At 37.4% G+C, this 23,967-nt stretch overlaps 1 protein-coding gene across 4 annotated transcripts in view; it reads left to right on the top strand.

Moving 5' to 3' along the window:
• Positions 1–23,967, top strand: part of LOC120629612 — a 64,246-nt gene that overhangs the window by 34,065 nt on the left and 6,214 nt on the right. For 3 of the 4 annotated variants that reach the window (XM_039898597.1, XM_039898599.1, XM_039898596.1), the window contains 11 exons: positions 951–1,157; positions 1,695–1,825; positions 2,381–2,477; positions 2,927–3,048; positions 3,517–7,066; positions 7,604–7,748; positions 8,762–8,963; positions 9,137–11,649; positions 12,213–12,388; positions 16,997–17,173; positions 17,796–17,922. In XM_039898597.1, coding sequence (XP_039754531.1) covers positions 951–1,157; positions 1,695–1,825; positions 2,381–2,477; positions 2,927–3,048; positions 3,517–7,066; positions 7,604–7,748; positions 8,762–8,963; positions 9,137–11,649; positions 12,213–12,388; positions 16,997–17,173; positions 17,796–17,922 — 7,447 coding nt within the window. The remainder of the gene's footprint in view (positions 1–950; positions 1,158–1,694; positions 1,826–2,380; positions 2,478–2,926; positions 3,049–3,516; positions 7,067–7,603; positions 7,749–8,761; positions 8,964–9,136; positions 11,650–12,212; positions 12,389–16,996; positions 17,174–17,795; positions 17,923–23,967) is intronic. The other variant, XM_039898598.1, reaches the window with a different exon arrangement.

The raw sequence follows: 23,967 nt of genomic DNA, 5'->3' as shown, positions 1-23,967 counted from the left end.
TAGTAATAATTGACGGACCAAGCAGATACCATTTAGTGGAAAACCATTGCCTATAAACAGAGCAACACTTCACAGCGCATGCAGAGGGCACGTCCTTCAACATGCCGCGCGGTGTCCATCAATTAGAGGCGTAGGTGCTAAGCCTTCAGTGCCTCTAATAACACCAGCAACCCGCATGCCTGAGAGTTTTCCACAATGTTCTCAAAGATATTTGTCGTCCAGCAATCCGCAGTAGGCCGGCGTGATGGAATACCCGAGTGTGAAGTGAAGTGAAGTGAAGTGAAGTGGGTTGATATGATGATGAAATTAGTGATATCTGCATATCGTCTGCGAAAGGTGCAGAACTCCTTTGTGGGGTTGAGTATACGCTTTTACAACATGATTCCTAAGGAAATTCTTGACCTACCAATGCATACATTTAAAAAATGTGTCAAAACGCATCTAGTACAGCGAGGTTACTATACATTTGATGAATTCCTCAATGACAAGGTAGAATGGAAGCAGCCAGCCTCGCTCTCATCTCCCGCAAGATAGCAAAATGAGTGTAAATGTTGATGTTGGAAAAGAGCAACTACTGAGTTTCTTGCCGGCTCTTCTCGGTAGAATCTGCTTTCCGAACCGGTGGTAGAGTCACACAAACATGCATACTTGACGTTTCAAAAGTGCTTATAAAGTAGGCCTTCTTGAAATAAATGAATTTGAATTTGAATTTTGAATTTTGATGATTAAACCGTAGTTAATTAACACGCGCTCGAATAAGCAAACAAAGGCATAAAATCTTGCACTATGCACCTCTGACGCGAAATGCCAGATTTCATCAAGCTCGATGCAGTGGCTTAGCTGACCGTTACAAAGAAATAAACAGACTCACTTTTGCATTTATAATATTAGGATAGATAAGTTTCACAGCAGAGCTTTGGGACGTATTTCGATGAGATGTGTTATTTTAGGTGGTTGAAGGGGAAGTTGAAGACGGCGCAAGTAACTCTACAGTTGCCGTCAAAATTCTCAATCAGAACGCGAGTCTGGAAGACAAGGCACGGTTTCTCGATGAGGCACGCATTTACCGAGACATGGACCATGAAAATGTACTGGGATTCGTAGCCAAATGTCTTCAGGAGGACCCCTGGATACTCATATTCGAGTTGTGCTCTATGGTAAATTGATATAACGGATTCTCTTGATTGTTATGTCTCACCTGGTATGATACTTAAATAAATACATAAAGTTAATTTAGAGTACGCCAGTTATGGCAAGCCTCAAATTTTATTAAAAAAAAAACACTACGTTTCTATAGTTGTAAAAGATTTTTTATCTTACCCCTTTCCACAAACGAAATAATTCCTACGGAGGGTTGACGGTGGACAGGCGGGCAATCGTAAACAATATGCCACACAAAAGCTTTGAACTCATGTGAGTTTCAGGATGCAAAGAATCTTATTCAAATAAAAAAAAAATAACAACTCTGTCTTCGTCTTGAAGTTTGAAAGACATGCTGTGTCCGTCGCATAACGTGGGATAAAGCAGTATAAAGAATAGTTTAAGAATAGGTGAAGAATAGTTCTTTAACGTAAGAAAAAATTTCAAGAACTAAATTTTAAATACAATTTTTTTTTTGTTTTTTTATTCATTCATGTAATTCCATTATTCATTAAATTTAGGAATGAACTCTTATGAAAGGTTTCTTCATTCAGGATCTCCAACAATATCTGGCAGTTAACCGACCAAAGATGGCCATTTTGAATGAGAGCGGCGTACCTTTGCAACTTATGTGTGATGTCACGTCAGCCCTTGCGCATGTGCATTCGAGAGGATATTTATATGGGTTCGTACCAACATTTATTATATCTTAGACTGTGCTGTGCTATGAAAGTTAATGTAAACTTTGGTATTATAGCGAGTGTAGGTTGCGAATCTAAATCGCTTAGTAAAATTGCAAATTCTTTCTTTTTTTCGCATTTTCTTTACGGTCAAACTGTTTCTGAATTTCTAGTCCTTCGAGCCGGATTCGTATTGTAACAGTTGGCAAGAATGGATATATTCAAACTATAAATACCTGGGAGGCAATTGTACTCGGGCGGGTTGGTTATCACAGTAGATGTTAGTTATCATAGTTGCACAGTGCTACTGCCTGTTCTACGTGATATTCGCAGAGTCGCCTCGTACTACAGCTAGAGTAAGAGGAGGGTGACAACTGTATTCCGATCTGCCGTCAGTCGTCACCACATGGCTATTAAATAATTAAGTATTTCTTTGACAGCCATGTGGTTCTTTCATTCATTCATTCTATAATGAAGTGATTCTTTATACTTTCTTGTCGCCAATTACAATATATTGAAAAAACTGTATAGTCGATTCTTATGTTTCATTTTCGTTTAAGGAACCTGCGAAGCGGCAACGTACTGATCCGTGGCAGTGACAACCCTCGGGCGGTACTCGGGCAGTATGTGCAAAACGAGCCTCAACATTATTATAACGTAAGATCATGAGTTCAACCCATTGGCGTCCAGTGCTGGACATAGGTCTTTAGTTGTAGCGAGGCCCAAAAATCACGGTCCTGAGCCGCCTGTTTCCAGCGGCTCCCAGCTACTCCCTTAATGTCTCGTTGGGGGCCTCCTACATCGTTGGGGGCCGATCTACGCTGCGTTTACCGGTGCGGGATCGCCATTCCCGCACCTTGGCACAACGTCCATCGGACTACGAGGTATGTTACCCGCTAGTTTTCCGTCGCCCGCATGTTACCACTTCAGCTTCGCGACTCGCTGTTCTTCTAACGTAAAATACCTTGTTAGAATTTTAATCTTTTTATGCGACGTACTTCTTAAGAAGTTAACTCGCGGCTCAAACAGACGGACATTGTGGTCCCAAGGAGCTGAAATGGCGACGGCTATTAATTTATATTGATGGTTTAATCCTTTTATTCCAGGCAAGCAGTGACGTTTGGTCCCTCGGATTCCTAATATGGGAGATATGCACGTGGGGTACCACTCCTGCTGCCGATCGCCTACCGCCGCCTCCCGACCTGCCTTGCCCCTACCGGGACCATTTGTGAGTCTGCAGATGTAGAGTTTTGTGGTAGAATTGTGTACTTTAAAGCAAATTCTCCAACCCTTTCAATTAGCTCGGAATTTACCACCAGTCGTTGTTGTTAAAAAACTAAAAACTGCTTGCAAAATTTTATTGCTCTCGTAAAGCTTTCCAAGGACGGGTATATCCCTCAATAATACAAGATCAAGGTCATATTTTTTACAAATTCAGACACTCTGGTGTGACTTAGTTGAGAAAAAAATGTATACTGTAGGGCTAGGCATTCCAGTTACGAGAGAGTTATGGTACTGTATAAAAAATACGATTAACGGGTATATATAATTATCTCGTGGCGTGCATGCTATGGTTTTGGATACGAACTAACGATATTACAGTATATAATAAATACAATTTATAAATCAATTAGACCTTGCTGATGTTTTGAAATAAAATGTCTTGATTTATTAATAACTTATCTCTTCTTTGCAGATATCAAGTCATGCAACTTTGTTGGGCATCCAGTCCCGAGGGTCGACCAACTGCTGCCCAAGTTCATGCCTTAATAAACCACCTGCACTTTACACATACACACAGCAACGATGCCTCCAAAGACGACGGCTATGCGAGCAGCGACTTCGAGGAACGGTGGCAGAGGCTTAAACCCAACACCATCCCTAAATTAGACGAACATGTCGCAATTATTCACGCCCCGTCCACATCAATGGCCTCACACTTTACGGGTTCTGACCAGGACTTCGATAACGCGCAGACCATCCAAGACTCCCTGAGCGTCGAAATGGACACCGCTGTCTCGAGATCCAGCAGCATTATGTCTGACAAAGACGCACTTTCTATTCAGATCAAGTCCGAGAGTCTAACGAACCTTCATGGCTCTCTTGAAGATGTGCGGAACATCTACCTTACACATAACGAAACGCCCGCGCTTGAATGTCATCAGGGTAACATAAGCTTTGAAGAGGTCAAAGAAAAAGAACAGGATCGCTCCGACAGTTCCGTTGATCCCTGGCTCAAGGACATCATTACCGGTAGCACGGATGACGTCAGCTACTACAAAGACGTCAGCGATGTTATTAAAAATCTAGATAATATTCTAAATTCCGAAAAGACCTCTAGTTCAGAATCAAGCCACCAAGCCAGCCCGTCAAGAGACAATTTGAGTTTAGAATGTAAGAAAGATTACCCAATGCAAACTAGTATGGTTAAGTCTCCCGGTATTAATAATTTTCAGCATATTCTAGATATGGGTCTCGATAACGAATCCGACAGTACTGAGCCATGCGATGAAGATGAAGGCGACCGAGATACTGTTGGCACACTTAGCCATTCGTTTGAACGTCATAGCGATACTACAAGTCAACAGACTCTCGAAAATGTAACACCCGAAACTCCTATAAAAGATATGGATTTTGCCAATAATATTCACACTGAAGCTATTGCCGATGAAGTTAGTGTAGTTAAAATAAAGGAATTAAACCATGTGCACCGTGAAAGTGAATTGCCAAATGATAGTAAAGTAGAAAGTAGTAATAGTGATGTACCCAATTTAAAGGAATTGTGTATAGCGTCAATGCCTAGTGTAAGTGAAAAAATGGAACAAGTGATCTTTAAACAAGACTGTCAAACACCATATGATAATAATAGTAAAAATGTAAGCACCGGTGATACAGAACCTAAGTCAATAGATGTTAGCAGAGCTTTTATAAGCTATGAAATTGAAAACACAGAGAAACAAACCTTAGAAGTTATTGCATCCAAAAACCTTGAAAGTGGTAAAAGCATTATTCTTAATTCGAATGATGCGAAGTTACCTGTCCTTGGTGAAAATACTTCAACAAAAGCCGAAACTAATGATTCTCTAGTCAGCGTAAATTCCATTACGGATACCGAGAGTTTAAATGATTTAAAAACATTCTCAACAATTGATATAACAAATAAAATTGAGAGTAATATCATAGAAGACACACTTGGGAAAACATCAGATTTTCCAAAACCTTTTCAACATTTCCGGATGGATCAAGAAGAGAATATGAATACCACTGTCCTACCCTTAGACCAATATAAAGAAATACATCATTTTGATTTGGAATCGGATAATGAAAATAACCAGCTAATTCAAAAATCAAATGTTCCCACAAAGGATGTGAACAAAGTAACGAATAACAGCGTATTGGAAACCTATTTAATAAATCCAATGCAATCTTGTAACCATGAAGTTGCTTTGCCACAATTAGATATCAGCAACATAAATGATGCAAGCGATAATACATTATGTCTCAACAATGTTTTATTGCCAAGTCAACAAACAGAAGTACCTGTGATTGCTCTGAGCATCGAACATACTGATCACCTCAACAAAACAAGAAGTGACACCTACACTATAGAAAAGGATGTCCTTTTAAATGAATACAACAGTCAGGATCTGAGTTGTAATGACCATCAAAATTATGTTGAAAATGAAATCGAAAGTGCAGTCTTAGTATTCAATACAAAAGGCAACGAAGTGTCTGCAGTGAAGGCGATAAATCTCGAAAATACAATCGAATCTCTCTCAAGTATAAATGTAACTCATAGTCAATGTGATAGAAAATTAGAAAATACGAATGTTTTAGACTCAATAGAAAACCATTTAGAATTAAAAACAGAGCAGCCTGAGGCAGTACAAATTCATACTACCATAGAATCAGATACAAAGGTTTTAGTTGTTAATAACAGGATAGATAATAAATGTCATTCCTTAGAAGAATCTTTAATGCCTGAACAAGTACAAAATAGAAAAAAAAATAGTGTTGCATCAAGTCTACAAACAGAAGTAACGAATATTGAAAATGTGACTGATAAATTAAAAGAACAATCAAGCGATAGTACTGCTTATATGGATCTCATTAATGATACAAATAGTAAAATTTTAAAAGACAACAGTATAGATGATAATTATAAGTATATTATACAATCATGTCTAGAAACCTCAAGTAGCGAAACACCTTGCGCTCTCATCAATAATGAATCGACTGTGTACTTAGATCTCCCTAGTATTATAAAAGAAACTGATAATTTCCTGCATTCAGAAAAATTTAATAGTAGCCAATATGTAGAATTTAAAGATAATATTTGCACGAGCACACCGAAAGGTAGTGAACCTTCAGCAGAAAATACTTTGGAAAATACGGAAAAGGAAGCTGATGTTTTATTCGAAACAAAAATTCCCAACTACGACACTGGAGTCACAGTAACCAAATTTGAATCTAAATACGTTCCCGAAAACCTAAGTCCTTTCGATTCACCATCAAAAAGTCACCACACGGATACTTACGATGAAAACAGTTCTGTAGTTTTGGGTCCATTTGAAAACTGTACTCTTGAACTGTTTAAAGGAGTTAAATCTATTTCCGAAATAACCGATTTACCTAAAGAGGAACTTTTAGCGTTTTCTTCGAATTTTAGCGATATAAACCTTGAAACACCATCACCATTACGAGACGGAAATTTTTTAAACGAAGTGCCGGACATCGTTCCTGACGAACTGCACTTCGACGATATAGCGACACTGAGTGAGGGTAAACCTGAATCGCAAACTGCGAACAACACGGATGAAACTGAGGATCAGTCTACAACTGAACGTCGAGTTTCCCCACTAACTCCACCAAATTCACCAGGAAATATCCTCGCTTCGACATCTCAGCAAAAATATTTGGTAGATATAGATATAACTTCAAATCCCACTAACATCTCTGCTGCTTACCAAGACGCCATAGATTTGAATCAGATAGAGCTCCAGATGACAACAAAATTGGCAATAGCGGAGAATGAAAATAACATGAATATAGAATATTCTGGGCCGCTAACTGAGGAGGGTTTGACGCTAGATGACTCTGTTTTTAGAGACAATGATGCGATACCCGAATTATATTTATCCGGCAATGGCGGTTCTGTTGAAGATGTGAGAGATAACCTTGCAATTGATGAAGAGCGAATGAAAGAATTAAGAAATGAATTGGAGCTTAAGTTGCCATTAGCACAGGTATGTTTCCTAACGATATATTACCGCTTTTTAATAGAGCTAAAAAAACTAAAAAGAGGTCTACTATAATTGTTTGCTGAACTATTAGAACCAACTACTTTTCGTACTCTTGACGTACCTTTCAAAACACTGAGGTAGAATTTGAGATGTTATATAGCGGTATACGCCTGCACCGCAGTAAAAAGAAAATCAAATAAACAATTCTGGTCTTTTCATGCAGTAGAACCAAATCTTCTAATGGGTCCTTCATTTAAACAGCCCCTTTCTAAATGCAAAAATTGATGTTTTAATATACTATTACTGGTATAGTTAACTTTAACAATGTTGAGCTACTGTAAAATTCATCATGTATTCATGTAGGGCCCTTAGTAAATCCAGTAGGGGTAATCCCCACTCGCCCCGCTCTAGCTCTGCTCAGGCATTTGTTTAACTATCATTTCTTCGATATTACTGTTCTTTCTAACACTATTCAATTTTTTTTTTAATAAAGCTTACGTAATATATGCAGATTTCTAAATATCATAAGGAACATTCTAGGTGGCAGGCATAGAGCCATCAGTACCCGATAGCGAAATAACGGAATTACCACCACCTCCTGAACTCCTAGTCTCATACTACACGTTGCCACCAATCGCGGAGGAAACTCGTATGCAGCTTTGTGCCTATGAAAACGACGATCCATGTGAGTGAACTAGTGCCTGCTAGACTCCATTTTTATCACTTGTCTTATTATATAAACCATATTTTCATTTCTTTAATGTAAAGTATGTGTCGAAAGAAAAAAAAAAGGTTTTTTTTTTTTTAAAGAGGCATTAAAATCCCTTTTCGATCTATTTGTTTCTTACTACAATTATAAAATATCCTTTCCATTATAATTAAATTATTTCTTACACAATAAGAAAAGTAAAAAAACAATATAAAATATATTATTATTTAAGCGAAAGATTATTTGAAGGTTCGTCGTTGATGAAGGATAGAATCGGAATGATGTGATTTTTTTGAATTGAATTAATAGACCGAAGATAACGTTACTATTTATCTATTGTAAAATGTTGATGTTTCAGTTCTTCTTTGTAAAATCTACCTAATAAACCGCAGTACTGAATGTAGAGTCACTACAAACAGATTGACTTTTTGTCAATAGAACGGCCGATTTTATAGTCGAAATGTAAAGGTGGGCAGAATAGTCACTGAAAGTCCGCTATTTTGCTCATCACGCCGAAGATCCTAATCGCGTCTTTACCAAGTTTTATGGGACCTAATTAAACCTTCCAATTAAATATGGAACGAAGGATAGTTCTTCCACAGAGATATTCAGCAGCCTCCTTTTAGCTGCTTTTTGCTCCTTTTTGGAGTAAAGTACACCTTTAATCATAATTTCCCATCCAGAAATTTTTGTTTGAAGTCCTAAAATCTGTATGCCAAGTCTCGTCGAGATCGGTTTAAAAATTCGACCTGTAGGAGTATCAACAAACTGACAGAAGAAATTAATTTTGCCACACTTGAAGCTTTGCTCCTCGATCAATTATGAATGCAAAAAATTTGTTCATTCTTCTTCCATGTAGCAATTTTCACTTCTATCATTAGTAAGGAATTTAAAACCAAATAATAAAACACGTAAAGCCGTATAAGCATGTTTAAATTAAATTGAGTGTAGTACCATAATGATTAAAAACAATTAATCAACCTTGCCAGGGAACTGCTCGAACCAAACAGAATCCTCGGCCAGCTACCCAGATCCCTGCAATAACTCAACTGATGAAATCTCTGACCTTCTCACCGGAGCCAACACCGGCCCCCAACAATCCCACGACCACTCCACGTACACTATACAATCACGGGACCCGTCGGTGAATGTTACCTATACAGTTCAGAAAGAAGCCCCTAGCAGCAAGGAGTAAGAAAATTTTTTTTTAATTTCTATTGTTATATGTCTAAAAAAATGTCAAAATTCACTGTAAATAAGAGACAGATAATTATAATTTCGACAAAATAATTGAATAAATCGTGATATTTCTTGCTATAAACTAAATTATCTATGCTAAAAATCTATCTATTTGAAATTTTCAGAGCTACGATGAGTGCAGACAGCTTGAACGCTAGTCCGCTGAAAAAGTTACAAGACATTCAATCACCGATCGATGATAAGACTTACAACAAAAATGACGAGGAAAAAGAATCAAGTTGCGAGAGGCTCTCCCAAGTATCGCCCTTCCTTTTAAGTCCCGCTACAGAAACATCGGCCCCAGAAAACTCAGAAAATGCCGCTGGTGTATCAACTTTTTCGAAACCGACCGTACCGACCGACGCTAAGTCGTCCAAACCGTCGGAAACCCAATGCCTGTCGAAGGCTACAAGTATCGACTCATGGTGTTCCAATGATACTTTATACAATGTGGAAGAAAACTTCGACGACTTAGCCATGGATCCCGATATACCATTAGATTTTGAAACTGAGCCTGAAAAGGACAAGAGTGAAAGCGACGACACTCTGACTCACAATGATGATGAAAAAGAAGCGAGCCACTGCTCGACGTATATCATCCACGACAGCAAATCAGAAGTCGAAACATTTTCACGCGATTCGATTACAGCTAACGATAACCACACTTACACCAAAGTGAAAATGGAGGTTGCAGGCACTACGACCTCCGCGATTACCAAATCCGATTTAAACGACTCGACAAAAAATACCCCCACGAAAGATTTAGCGTACGGGACGTTAATGTCTGGTATACCGACATACTCTAACTGTACTACTGCATCGGGATTTGAAGATGCGTGGATGCTCCCACAACCTGAAATGGTAAGGAGATCCCCTGTAGATGATAGAATACATTTTACTCCACCTAGAGATGCAGAAAAAACAGATGTTTCTGTAAAAGAAAGCCCACAAAGTCCGCAACTCACATCGGAACCATGTGTTAAAAAGATGGACAGTGTAGAACTTTCTTGTTTAGAAGATAGCCCGGTTGAAGTAAATCAAAGTGAAACCTCCGAAGATCGGCGACTCAACGATGAAGTAAATAATAGTCCAAATATTAACTTCAGCCACATGAATCAATCTGCAACTAGTACACCTATCATAACTGTCCAGGATAGCGAAAATACCGAGATCATACCCCTTCAATTACCTCAAGTGCAAAACGAAGGCTCTGTACGCTTCTCGACTGTTGTACCTAATTTTCAATCATTTTTTCGGTCAGCGGAAATACGACCGCAAGATTTATCATCTAACTTGAGTCATGAGCCTGTCAGCTCGGAAATTTTACTTGAGGGAGAAAGTAAAACCATAAGCTCAGATAGCAATAGAGAAGTTTCCGAACTCAATAGAGTAGTTTCTGAAAGCAATAGAGACGTTTCGGAAAATAGTAGAGATTTATCGGTAGAACCACCGGCATATTCCGAATTTGAGGATTCGGCCACGAGAAGGCCGCAAGATGTCAATTCGATGGAAGATTCTAGTCATAACGTGCAAATCAGAGATGGTTCAGAACAATTCAGGCACATCGAAGGCGTTATACATCGTCTGCCAGAATTATCGACATCAAGGGATATAGATAGCTTTCATTTAATTGAAAACGAAAGAATATGTGGTACATCGAGAGCTTCCATAACGCCATCAAATCAAGATATTAATAATATGTCAGAACCCCGTGTCATCGACGAGCCAGAGTCTCCAAATTTTTTCTCACCTAATTTTACGAATTTATATGAATCTCGCGATGAAGACAATAGTCAACCATTAAATATTTACATCACAGACTTAGATATAGAAGAAGAGACTGAACAACCACATTCTATTATTATAACCGAGAGCCCTTTAATAGCATCCAAAGTGAGCCCCAACAGAACCTGCGACTCTAACGCAGGAGCTAATTGTATAGAAACTAATCACACTTACCAGTCTCATAACAGTGTTTATCAGCCTGTTAACAATATTTGGCAAACCGATAGTAGCAAATCCGATCACACAGTCAATGGTGATACTGAAGAAAAGAGCGACCAAATAGATACTGAATGTCCTAAGGAGATAAATTTAGATAAATGCTCCACACCAGCAGCAGTTATGTTAGAACAGTGCCCAAAAGGCGTTCAAGAAAATTTTAATAAAGAAGTTAATACAAATATAAAAAATGATGAAAAAGAGGCAAATGCTTTATCATCGGTTATAAGCGCACCTAAAGCAAGCACTAGTGTAGATTGCAATGGGAGTAACGAAATGTTCGCAACGGTGAATTTTCTCAACGAAACATTTGAAGAGTTGATGGAGAGCAATGTCGATGATAACGAAATAGGCATCGGTGATTTAAACAAAGAAGACCAAACAGTTAGTTCTTCGGAAAAGTCTCTTGAAATTATAACAGATTCAGAATCTAACCGGAGTCCCAGTAATGCGTTTGATGTCCTCGAGGGGCCCACTTTAACTATGGAACAGTTATATGAAGACAGATTAGATGCGAATGGCTTTGTTCAAGAAGAGAAACAGGTTACGTCGCTGACGGAGGATTTTTTAAAGAATGAGAAAAAATATTGCCAGCTCGACTCATATTTCCCTCTCTTAAGTGATATAAGATTTACCGGTGAGTGGTTTAATTTATACTTTTAGATGTAAAATGTGTTTAAAGCGAAACATCTAACACAGGTTGGGCGAATCAGTTGTTGGCAACGTTCGGTACATTAAAAAATAGTTATGCATGAAAACAAAACAGTTATTTTGACATTCAGTTTAGTCAAAAACATCAAAAAATTACTGAATCTAAAAGTCATGGCGAGTTTTTTTTTTGAGTTTTGTAGTTTATTCCTTATTTCTATGTTTGTCACCTATGTTCGGCTCCTGCATCCTTATCATCCTTATTTGCATCCTGGAGATGTATCTAGCATACTTTTTATCCCGGAAAATCGCCAGGGTGTTGGCGTAACTTCGCATAGAAATAGCATGCATCCTGACATAAATACGGGATACAGATAGATAGATAGACAGATACTTTTATGCTGGCTATACGAAATTTAATTTTAACTTTATGGCTTATTTTTCTCTTACCTAAAACAGTTGCGATGTTTGACATCTTATCAATCTATCCCTATCATCTATTTTGATTTATAATAACTCACCCATTATTTCAAACAAATTCAATCGTATTAGGTCCCGCAACAGAAATAATGAGCACCTCATTCACACAAGACTCACCAACGGAACCCACTTCGCCCGAATGCGAGCAAGACAGCAAACCGGACGCCACGGCCGACATATTGAAAGACTGGGACAGCGATAGCGATTCGCATTCTACCAACTCATCTAGCGGTGAATTTATATGGAAGGTAAGTGAGGAATGGGTTGTTTTGATTCCATGGTAGTAGGTTAGTAGTGTATTAAGGAATTTGTCTTTTTTTTTTCCGTATGAAAGTCTTTGTTTTGGTGCTAATTCGGTTTAAAAACCAACTTAATTTAATTAATTATCAAAACGAAATACTAGAACGTACTAATTGATTATCATATCGAAATTTAATCGAGTCGAAAGCGCCTTGCGCGTGGGGCTAAAATCTTATCACGCGGGTATTAATTGACGAAACTAACCCTCAGCCGTAGGATACTAAAAGGGTGAGAATGATTATAGTTACTAAAGTTTAACAATACAATAAAGCGCACTGGGACCCACCAAAGAAATAATTATAACATGACAATGGCGCCGATTCGTTGTGCACAAATCTCTTAACTAAACTCAACGATAAGTCTAAAATTATTGCTGTGATTTTAGAAATTGTTTCCTTTGGACAAGGATAGCACAAAAAGTCGATATAAACAGTCAACTTACTAGAAACGGGCATAAATTAGTGATATCTGCATATCGTCTAAGAAAAGTACAGAAATCCTTTGTGGGGATAAGCTTTTATAACATGATACCGAAGGTCAGATAGATCTACCTTTACCCAGGCCACTCCGCTCTCACAAAAATAAACATTCTAAAGATTGTTAAACTATAAAACGATGTTGGAAAAGAGCAATCTGCTGAGTTTCTTGCCGGCTCTTCTTAGTGGAATCTGCCTTCCGAACCGGTGGTAGAGTCACTACAAACTGACTGACTTGATGTTTCAAAAATATATAAATTAAATAAATTAATTAGGCAAATTAGGCCTTTTTCAAAATAAATGAATTTTGAATTTGAAATTTGAATTTAAACTATTTTTAGACATGTCAATTTAGTTTGCATATTTACGTAAAATATAAACTCCATTTCATCTTTTTGAAAAATCGGTTTTTCTTCTTTATTTATTGCAAGACATGGAGTTTCAGTTTGATGTCGATGGCTATCGAATTATTGCGATCGCCACTATCTATAGTTCGTAACCAATACTGCCACACACTGCCACATACTGTGTTTCCTAGATGAATACACGAATACATTAAGATCATCAATTAGTACAAGTCTTTTGCTTTGATCGAATCGGCACTCAAAGATTGCATTTCGACCAAGCGGAGCGGAAACTTACTGGAATTGACCAATCAGATTATTCAAAAATGTCGTGTCATAACTCAATATAATAATCATAGTGGATTTGGTTGATATTCGTCGCTCCACTCCGCTCCGCTTAATCGGGAACGCTCCCTAACGCTTGCAGAATGGTCCTTCGTGGGTTATTTTTTTTGTTAATTTAAACGAATTAATAACGCTATGGTGTGGATTCCTGTAGATAAAATTTTAGTTTCTGGATACTGCTAATAGTTTTACCGTGGTGTGGGTTTCAAGTATGTTTTGCTTATAATTTTATATCGTTTTAACTTATACCTCATTTGTTAATATATTAGATTTTTTTGATTAGATAACATTGTTTTAGTTAAAACTTGTTGTTATTTTGGTTCCCTTTTTTCACTTTTCTTATAGAGAACTCTAGTGACAGAGCGTCGCTCAGATAAGTGATATTTAATTCTTTATAAAATATTATAAATTTTAATTTAATAAACGTTTATTATTCTTGTAAATAACCAATATTGTAAGATCCATGCATAATGGTGTAAATTCTTACCCATTGGTATAAATGGCTAATGCCTAAATTTCTATAGAATAAATTCTGTAGTCTTCTATTTACCTATAACGACATAATATAATTAGTATTAGAACATAGAATAGAATGGAGCAAAAGTATCTTAAATAAAGTTAAATGGTTGGTGAGAAAGGTTTTCATGACTTTGTTCTCTTGATACAAATACAGTGGAAGCCCGATTAACCGTTGTTGTATTAACATGTTGCTGTCGTAATACCAAAGCCAACCCTAATTCTATATAAGGTCACACACCCGGTCTTACCTGCAATTCGTGACATAATAGGTGATAGTCCATGTATGCTAACTGTCGGTCGTTACGAACATTCTATACATAAATTAAAAATATTTGACGGCCGACTGGCGCAGTTGGCAGCGACCCTGCTTTCTGAGTCCAAGGCCGTGGGTTCGATTCCCACAACTGGAAAATGTTTGTGTGATGAGCATTAAGTGTTTTTCAGTGTCTGGGTGTTTATATGTATTTTCTAAGTATTTATGTATATATAATTCATAAAAATATTCATCAGTCATCTTAGTACCCATAACACAAGCTACGCTTACTTTGGGGCTAGATGGCGATGTGTGTATTGTCGTAGTATATTTATTTATTTATATTTATTATTTTATAAACATATATACATTTAAGTTTTTTTTTTTCAATTTACTGTCCGGATGCCTCTAAGTACTCGCGAAGTCAGAAGGTGCAGAATCAAAACGCTCCACAAGCGGAGAAAAATCGAAGTTTTCCTTTTTGTTCTAAAGCTTTAATTCGTTCGCGCTTCTACAGCCAGCGGTCATGGTTCTTTTGTAACGGTTTGTTTAAAACTTTTGTAAAATAAAGTAACAGAGCATTTACTACTCAGAATCGAGACGCCTAAATTCTATATTTCCTTAACGTTTTAGTGTTTCATTGCTCGAAAATAATTCCACCATTGCAAGAGTGCATGTTTTATTAAGCGACTCGCGTAATAAGGAGTGTGATGCTTTCAGGCATCATGTTGTATTTGAGTTTCTTTATTCCAGTAAAACCTCTACATGCCCGAACAAATTTTGTTGTATGAGGCATCGATGCGGTTGGAATATTTATATCATTCCGTTAGGAAAAGAAAACAATATGGCCGGTGTGTGGCGCTTTTTTATTACTTGATGTTTGTATTCACGGGATTGTCGTGATAAGTGCGGATAGTTTGCTTTCCACTGTATAATGTTTTGTACTTGTATATGTAGTAGTAACCCCGTATCGGTGTTGGTGTGCCTGCATGTATTTGTAACGTTTGTCTGTGTGGCGCTTAGGACGGCGAGGGGCACGAGACCGCGGTCGTGCCTTCCACACAGTTTGAGCACGTAAGTCTTGGACCCTGTTATACGCTTACCCCATTTTAGTTTAGCTGCTTCATTATAAGATTCCGCTCGCTATATTAAACTATAACTATATCAAGACAAGAATTCGTTACTTGACAAAATCAAGGCACTAAAACGTTTGTTAATGATTTAATTAAATACCGTTTTTACTTGTTAACATTTCTTTATTTATTTTATCGTCAGAGTTTTTAGAGTGTGATTAAGGCGGTTCAATCATTCGCTCATTCGAATTCAAGTGAGAGATTTTATATTGTTCTGTACAGTTAGCGGAGTCTTAATGCATAAATGTTTCTTAGATGCCTCCCACTGTTTGAGATGTAGGTGATATTATTATTTTTATTCGATGTTATATTTTTATAGTGGGTCGAATGTCAACACGCCATCATTAGAGCAGAGTCATCGTATCAACATTTGTACTCCATATTAATACTTATTGCAATTTTTGGTATTTTATTGAGATTTTCATTTGTTATATAATTTATTTTCAGCTTATTGACACCAGTAATAAAGGAGCTACTGTCATCACGAATCATATCATTAATCATTTTCATCAATCAAATCACCACAAGTCATAACAAATAAAACCTTAAAAAATGGTCTTATCGTTCTTCAAGTGACTTTAACTTCAGAAAAGTGGCCCGAATGAGGAATTTAGGAATACTTGTTGGTATAAAATGCTTAATTCCTTTATTGTCCTTCCTTGTTACTTAGTAAGAGTGTGAAGCTCTTATGAAGTAACCAATCAACTGGCGTTTTGGCTACGAGTTAGTTAAATAGGACTGCGAATAACATAGGCTACTTTCTATTCCTGGAAAAGAAACAGTTCCCACTGAACTTGTACAAAACCGCAAGAAGACCAAGAACATGCAAAAGCAAAAATTAATTATCGTAGAACATCTGTTATTACTATATAATTCCAGTAGAGAAGCATAACTTCTAAAGTTCTATCAATACTCCACCAATAAGAATTATCGAATCTCTCATGAAGGCCATTGTTGGACATTTATGTAACAGACATAGATTTTATATATTACAGCACAAAATGGGTTCTATACAAATCTTTAATTTACCGAGAGATCTTAAATAAATAACCCCTATCTATTTTCTGAAATTGTTGGATTGTTATTTTAGAACCGTCCATTTAATAAAGGACTTGTTTTTTTTCTTTTGTGAAAATTGTAATCGCAACCATACTGTTGGTATGGCTTTCTCATCGAATTGTAGGTCCATGTTACATAATAATTAAAACATTTTGAGTCTCCATTCAAAACACTGTCAAGGAAATATCATGATAGTTCGTAACTTTGTTATTATCTTAGTCAACTAGTGATGAAAAGAAAAGTGTTGTTAAACTCGACTAAGTTTGTTGCGGGCTTCTTAGACCAGGAGTCGCTCTGAACCTTCGTTTGGTTTTAGTTAAGTAATTTAGTTATCACCACCATGCAATGTAAACAATTTTAAGTACGCATCAGAAGTGCCTTCAATAAGTTTATTCGAATGAAGTTTTGACTTTGACTTTGGATTTAGCAGCGCGACAGCAACTCACAGCCGAGCAACACTGGCTCGGGCGATGTACCCTCGTCAGCCGGGTCGGGGGACTCCGCGTCTGGTTCGGAAGGCGATGAGGTGGAGTTCGTACCGTCGTCTTGGGACTGCCGCGCCGCACCCTCCAAATCATCTCTGAGAAGTCTGGAGCAGCCTCAGGTTAGTGGTCAGATAGGGCTGATACTAAGGGGACTAAAAACTTTATTACACTTCAGAACCGATGATTTTTAATTAACTGGATAGGATGTTGTCCATTTGTTTTTGTCTCCGATTGCTTGACGCCATTTTGGTGACGCTTTAGTATGTTTTCCCAAGGGACTAAAATTAGAATTGCTAATTCTGGAGCAAAATTCAAGTGCGTTCAGCGGTTAATTACGCTTTCAAAACATGAACTTTACTCACGATAGTAAAATCCATTATAAAGTGGATAACCATTCAGTCAAGTAAAATATGATATCTCAGTGATAAATTTTGTATTAATATTAGATGTTGTATTAATATTAGATGTTGTTTTAACCTCAGCTACCTAGATCGTGTTATCTAAGACAATAAGAGGTGCTTCGTTTTAAGGTGCCATCTTTACGTTTGCGCTTCAATGTGTTGGAGCCATTTTGTTTTCTTAATGACGCATCACCACCATATCAACCCATTACGGGCCCACTACAGGCCACGGGTCTCCTCTCACAATGAGAGGGGGTTAAGGCCGTAGTCCACCAAGCTGACCCAGTGCGGATAGGTGGATGCAGAAACGCAGTTATATAATAATTCAACGTTCTAAAAGGAAAGCAAGAAGCGCGTGGTGTTCAAGCGGCAGAAGTACCACTGCGTGTACGAGTACCCGCGCGAGGTCGCAGATATTGACGCCGACTCTCCGGCCTCCTACTTGCCGGATTTCTCTACTTATTCGGGTAAGTTGTGTCAAACGTTAGTGTCATTGAATTAAGGATGTACAGAATCCTCATTCAGCCATTATTGTGTATTGTGTCCGAAAACAGTGCAAACGCCCCACGCACGTCTCACTTTACACTTGCGGAATGCATTTGCCCATATTATGGTAAACGTTTAGAACATTAGAGTTAAAATAATAACTGTCAACTGCTAAATTGCATACCATTTAGCAGTTGACAGTGACTAACCGTTTGTTCTAGAAACTATTCTAAAGTGGAGTGGTTTTTTGCTTTAGTATTAGTCGTTTACACTGTTTCTGTATTTTCTTAATTCGGTGGTTAGTATATATATATATAATACAAACTAACATATATACATAGACTGCTAAAATCGTAAAGCAAGAAAGAACCGTTGACTTTCCCGTAGTCAAGCAAAGGCAATACAAACTAATATAATATATATATAGTGAGGTGATAGCCCAGTGGGTAGGTCTTCGACTTCACTTTCGGGAGGCCGAGTTCGAACCCCAGCACGAAGTTATGTGCATTTTATGTTCGTTTTAATGGCGCAGGAAAAAATCGTGACAAAACCTGAATGCCTGAGAATTCTCCATAATGTTCTCAAAGGCGTTCGGAGTCCACCAATCCGCACTGGACTAGGGCCCTTCTGATTGCGGGAAGAAACCCGTGTCCTTTAGTGGGCCGGTAATGTGTTGATATAATGTTCCACCGTAGGTCCAAAACTTGTCAGCCGATATTGTTGTTACATTCAAAAAAGCGGCAGCGAAACGTGCGCAAGAGTATATTGCCGAATATCTGTTTTGTGGTGTGTAGTATAAAGATTTTATTTAAGAGAAATTATAAATTACACCATACACAGATTCTCCTGCTTTTCGCAAGCTTCATTTTCATTGTTTGTCATATTTTCCATTTCAGTCGATTTTTTTGGAATCAGGTCATATGGGTGATTATATATCATAATTGATACATTGTTATCACTATGAGCATAGCTGTATTCCGTACACCCAGATTAATAATAATAAAAATATTTATTGATGAAAGTAAATCAATAATTTACTTACTCCATTATAAATAGATTACAAGATTCACAGTAAAATATGAAGCCAACAGGATGGCAATCGTACTAGAGAGCCCTCTATCACGAGTGCCGTAGCCTTCATACGGATCCAAACAGAAATTTAGGCCAACTTAAAATAATGGTTTTAGCATAACTTTGGAGAGTTTGTAATAAAAGTCGTTGGTTGTTGGTTTCATATAGACTGATTTAATGCAAGTCATTCATACATAGACAATACACAAACTTTCACCTCAATGTCCATAGATGGCGCTACTTGTATTAATTAACATTATATTTGATAATATTCTAACACCCCCACTTTATCAAAAATAACAACACTTTCAAAGTATTACATACAGTGGAGAGGTAAGGCTACACAAAAAAAAACTTTTAAACTCAATATACAATAACAAATACAGTATACAGTCCTGCCTTGGCTATTCTAAATTAACAATTCCAAAATCTTTCATGAACTTATAATGTTTAACAGCTGGCAGACCTTTGGTTAGCAAGTCAGCAGGCATGTTAGCTGTTGACAAATATCTAGCTTCAATTATATCATTTCTTAAAACTTCTCTAATGAAATGATACCTGACATCAATATGTTTGGACCGTTTATGTGACTGATCATTATTTGCTAACTTTAATGCACTCTGACTGTCATTGTACATAATAATTTTAGTACAGGAACCAATTATTTCAAACTCTAACTTCTGTAAATATATTGCTTCTCGACATGCTTCCGACAAAGCCATATATTCTGCTTCACAACTACTAAGAGCAACAGTTCTTTGTTTCTTGCTCTCCCAAGAAATTACAGCACCTGATTTAGTGAAACAGAAACCAGTATATGAACGTCTGTCAGTGGCATCACTTGCCCAATCAGCATCCACAAAACCTACAAGCTCTGCACTTTCTTTAGAATATTTTAAACAATAGGTTTTAGTCTGTGATAAATATTTCAGAATTCTTTTTGCACAATTCCAGTGTACATAAGAATAACAGTTGTTAAACTGGCTTAAATAACTGACTGAATAGGAAATATCAGGACGAGTTAGGACAGCTAAGTACATTAAACTTCCTATTAATTTTTGATAAGGTAGCTTTTGTTCACATACATTAGACTTATCAACATTCAATTTACATTCTATAGGAGTTTCTACTGCATGACATTCAGACATATGAAATTTTTCAAGTAACTGATTAATATACTGTTCTTGATCTAAAGTAATTATATTGGTGCTTTTGTTAATGTTAACTCTCATGCCCAAATAATTTCTCACTTGACCTAAATTCTTTATTTTAAATTTTTGGCTTAAAATCTCTATTAAATTATCAGATTCAGACTTACAATTTGAATATACTAGAAAATCATCGACATACAGTCCAACTATAGTTTTCTTATTATCACTATGATTTTTAACAAATACACAGGGTTCTAATTTACATTTTCTAAATCCTGATTTACATAGTATCTCCTCAACCCTTTTATACCATGCTAGAGATGATTGTTTTAATCCATAAACAGCTTTTCTCAACTTTAAAACTTTATTTGAATTATTTATGGGAAAACCTTCAGGTAAATGCATAAATATGCTTTCTTTTAGATGACCATTAAGGAAAGCTGTTTTCACATCTAGATGAGTGATATCCATGCCTAACTGGACACTTATGGCAAACAACAAACGCAGGGTTGAATGTCTAATCACTGGACTGAAGGTTTCTTGGTAATCAATACCAGCCTTCTGGGTAAAACCCTTGGCTACAAGCCGCGCACGATATGACACTTTATTGTCCGAGTCAAACTTTTTTTTAAACACCCACTTACATTGCACTACACTCGCGTTCCTGGGAGTATCAACAACTTCCCATGCTTGATTGTCTTGGAATGACTGCAGCTCCTCTGCCATGGCCTGCGACCACATCAGTCGCTCTGGCCCACTGATGGCCTCTGCATATACCAGTTCATCTTCTCCTGTAGCTGTAGCACACATGTTGACAATACCGTATCTATCTGGCTTTCTCCTCTGACGCTTCTCTGTTACTTCTGAAAAAAATGGTGTAGTAGAGTCTGCATGTGGTATATCTGAAGCTTCTTCTGTACTCTGTGGAGCTGAACTAGTCTGTTCAGTGTTCAGGTTTTCTCCACAAGCTTCTGACTCTAAACTTTCTTCATCAACATCCAAATAATCAGATTCTGAAGAACTTGATTTGTTTAGGGGTTCAAGTTTCACCACAGATTCCTCTACCAACTCCCCCACTGAATCTGTGCTTTCTAGAGAAACTGTTACTGTCTCTTGTGGCTTGGGTTTTTCTTGTATTATAACATCCCTACTTGTGGTGACTTTGTTCTTTACTGGGTCATATATTCGGTAACCTTTGACATTATCACTATAACCAACAAGTATATGTTTTCTTGATTTTCTGTCCCACTTGGCTCTTTTTTCTTTTGGTGTGTGCACCATCACTGGACTCCCATATACACGTAAATGTTGTAAATCTGGTTTCCTAGCAAACCACATCTCATATGGAGTCTTTTCAATACCTGAAGCTGTAGACCTGTTTTTGAGATATACTGCAGTATTTGCAGCTTCTGCCCAAAATTTTTTATCTAATTCTGCTTCAAAGAGTAGGCATCTAGCTCTCTCCACAATGGTGCGATTGCTTCTTTCACTGAGTCCATTCTGCTCTGGTGTGTAAGCATTTGATTTTTGATGAATTACCCCTTCATGTTTCAAAAAATCTCTAAAATCATTGCTGCAATACTCACATCCATTGTCTGTGCGCAATATTTTTATTTTTCTGTTTTGAAAGTTCTCCACCATTGACTTAAACTCTTTAAAACAAGTCAGTGTTTCACTTTTACACTTTAAGAAGTATATGAAGGTCATTCTGGTGAAGTCGTCAATAAATAGCAAAAAATATCTTGCACCACCAATGGATTTGCACTCCATCGGTCCACAGATGTCTGAGTGCACAATCTGCAAGATTTCTGTAGCTCGTGTACCTTTCGTAAATGGTAATCTTGATTGTTTGCCTTCACAGCAAATTTGACAGCTAGACTTACTTGTCACAAATTTGTCTGAGTAATCCATTCCATTGACTAAACCTTGCTTCATCTTGTTCATAGCTGTACTGTTTAAGTGTCCAAGCCTTCTATGCCATGTTTGTCCATCTACTGTTGATGATGATAACAAACAAGTTTCATTTACCAAGATTAACTTGTATACATTATTTACAAGTTCAGCTTCCGCAACTAGATTGCCTAATCTGTTTTTTATGAGGCATCGGTTGGGTTCAAACACAACACTATTTCCATTTCTTATCAATTCACTAACTGATAGCAGGTTAGTCGCAAGAGTCGGTACGCACAACACGTTCTTCACTGTTACCTTGTAACCGAAACTCGTCGTGACATCTACGTCGCCGGCACATAATACAGGCACTTTCATGTTGTTTGCTACTGTGATTTCAGGTAAACTTGACGAATTCGTCCTATTTATCAACCAACTTTCGTTTGTAGTTATATGTGTACTGGCTCCCGAGTCAACATACCAGTCACATTTATTAAAGTTACCGCTCAGAAAAACAACACTAAATGCATTTGTTTGCTTTTTCTTCTCTTTTTTTTTGTTTCTAAATGGACATTGAGACATGAAATGTCCTGATTGTTTGCATTTGTAGCATGTTATTGTTTTATTATTTCTGTCATTTGAGTTTGACATTGACGTACTCGGTGCATAGATATTCGGAGTCGGTCCGCCATTTTTGCTATTGCTGCCAACTTTACCAAGTTTCTTTTTCTGCCAACTTCGAGCAATAAGTGCTGAGTTGTCATTTCCATTCACTTCAACAGAGCCGCCATTTTCCATATCTAACAATTTTGTTTTTATGGAATCTGCCGTGATCTGGATCCCGGAATGCTCTATTGCCATGATCATTGGCATAAACTTATCTGGTAAACCAGCTAGTAATAATGACCCTACCCAATCATCGTTTATAATGAATCCAGTACCGCTTAATCGTTGCGAAGTTTCCACAATCTGCGTAACGTAACTAGTCATATCTTCACATGTTTCTAGTCTGATGGAGATTAAATGACGTAATAAAGTTATTCTTCTTAAAAATCCCGCGTCATCAAATAGAGCTTTGAGTTTTGACCATAACTCCTTTGTTGTCTTCGTCTCCTTTATGTGCACAAACAATGATGTGTCAATAGTCAGGATCAATTTTGCGCGTGTTCTGGCATCTGCTACTGCCTGTGCTGCATCTGTCGCCGCTGCTTCTTGCTTGAGGTATTTGTCCGTGTCCTCAAGAACTAGTAAGTTCTGTACGGCGAACGCCCAGTCATCATAATTTTCACGACCCTTGAGCTTTGGCACACTCGCAATAAGACTTGAGTTCATCTTGATTGATGTCACAAGCGTAAAATAAACTAACAAAGTAACAATAACTCTTCTAAAAACGCAATAACTTTAATTTACTTTACAAAATCTGAGTAGCCCATAACCTAATAAAAGTCGTTGGTTGTTGGTTTCATATAGACTGATTTAATGCAAGTCATTCATACATAGACAATACACAAACTTTCACCTCAATGTCCATAGATGGCGCTACTTGTATTAATTAACATTATATTTGATAATATTCTAACAGTTTGCTATTCCGGTCTGTTATCCAGTACAAGTTTCCTACCGTATGTTGATCTATTCTCTTGTATAGTTGACGGCCGAGTGGCACAGTGGGCAGCGACCCAGCTTTCTGAGTCCAAGGCCGTGGGTTCGATTCCCACAACTGGATAGTATTTCTGTGATGAACATGAATGTTTTTCAGTGTCTGGGCGTTTATTGTTATAATATTCAATTATAAGTATTTATGTATATTATTTAACAGACATCTTAGTACCCATAACACAAGCTACGCTTACTTTGGGGCTAGATGGCGATGTGTGCATTGTCGAAGCTTATTTATTTTATTATTATATTATT

Source organism: Pararge aegeria, chromosome 14 (assembly GCF_905163445.1).
Source record: "Pararge aegeria chromosome 14, ilParAegt1.1, whole genome shotgun sequence".
NCBI lineage: Eukaryota > Metazoa > Arthropoda > Insecta > Lepidoptera > Nymphalidae > Pararge > Pararge aegeria.
Note: the sequence above shows the minus strand (reverse complement) of the source record. Positions and strands in the feature narration are given on the sequence as shown.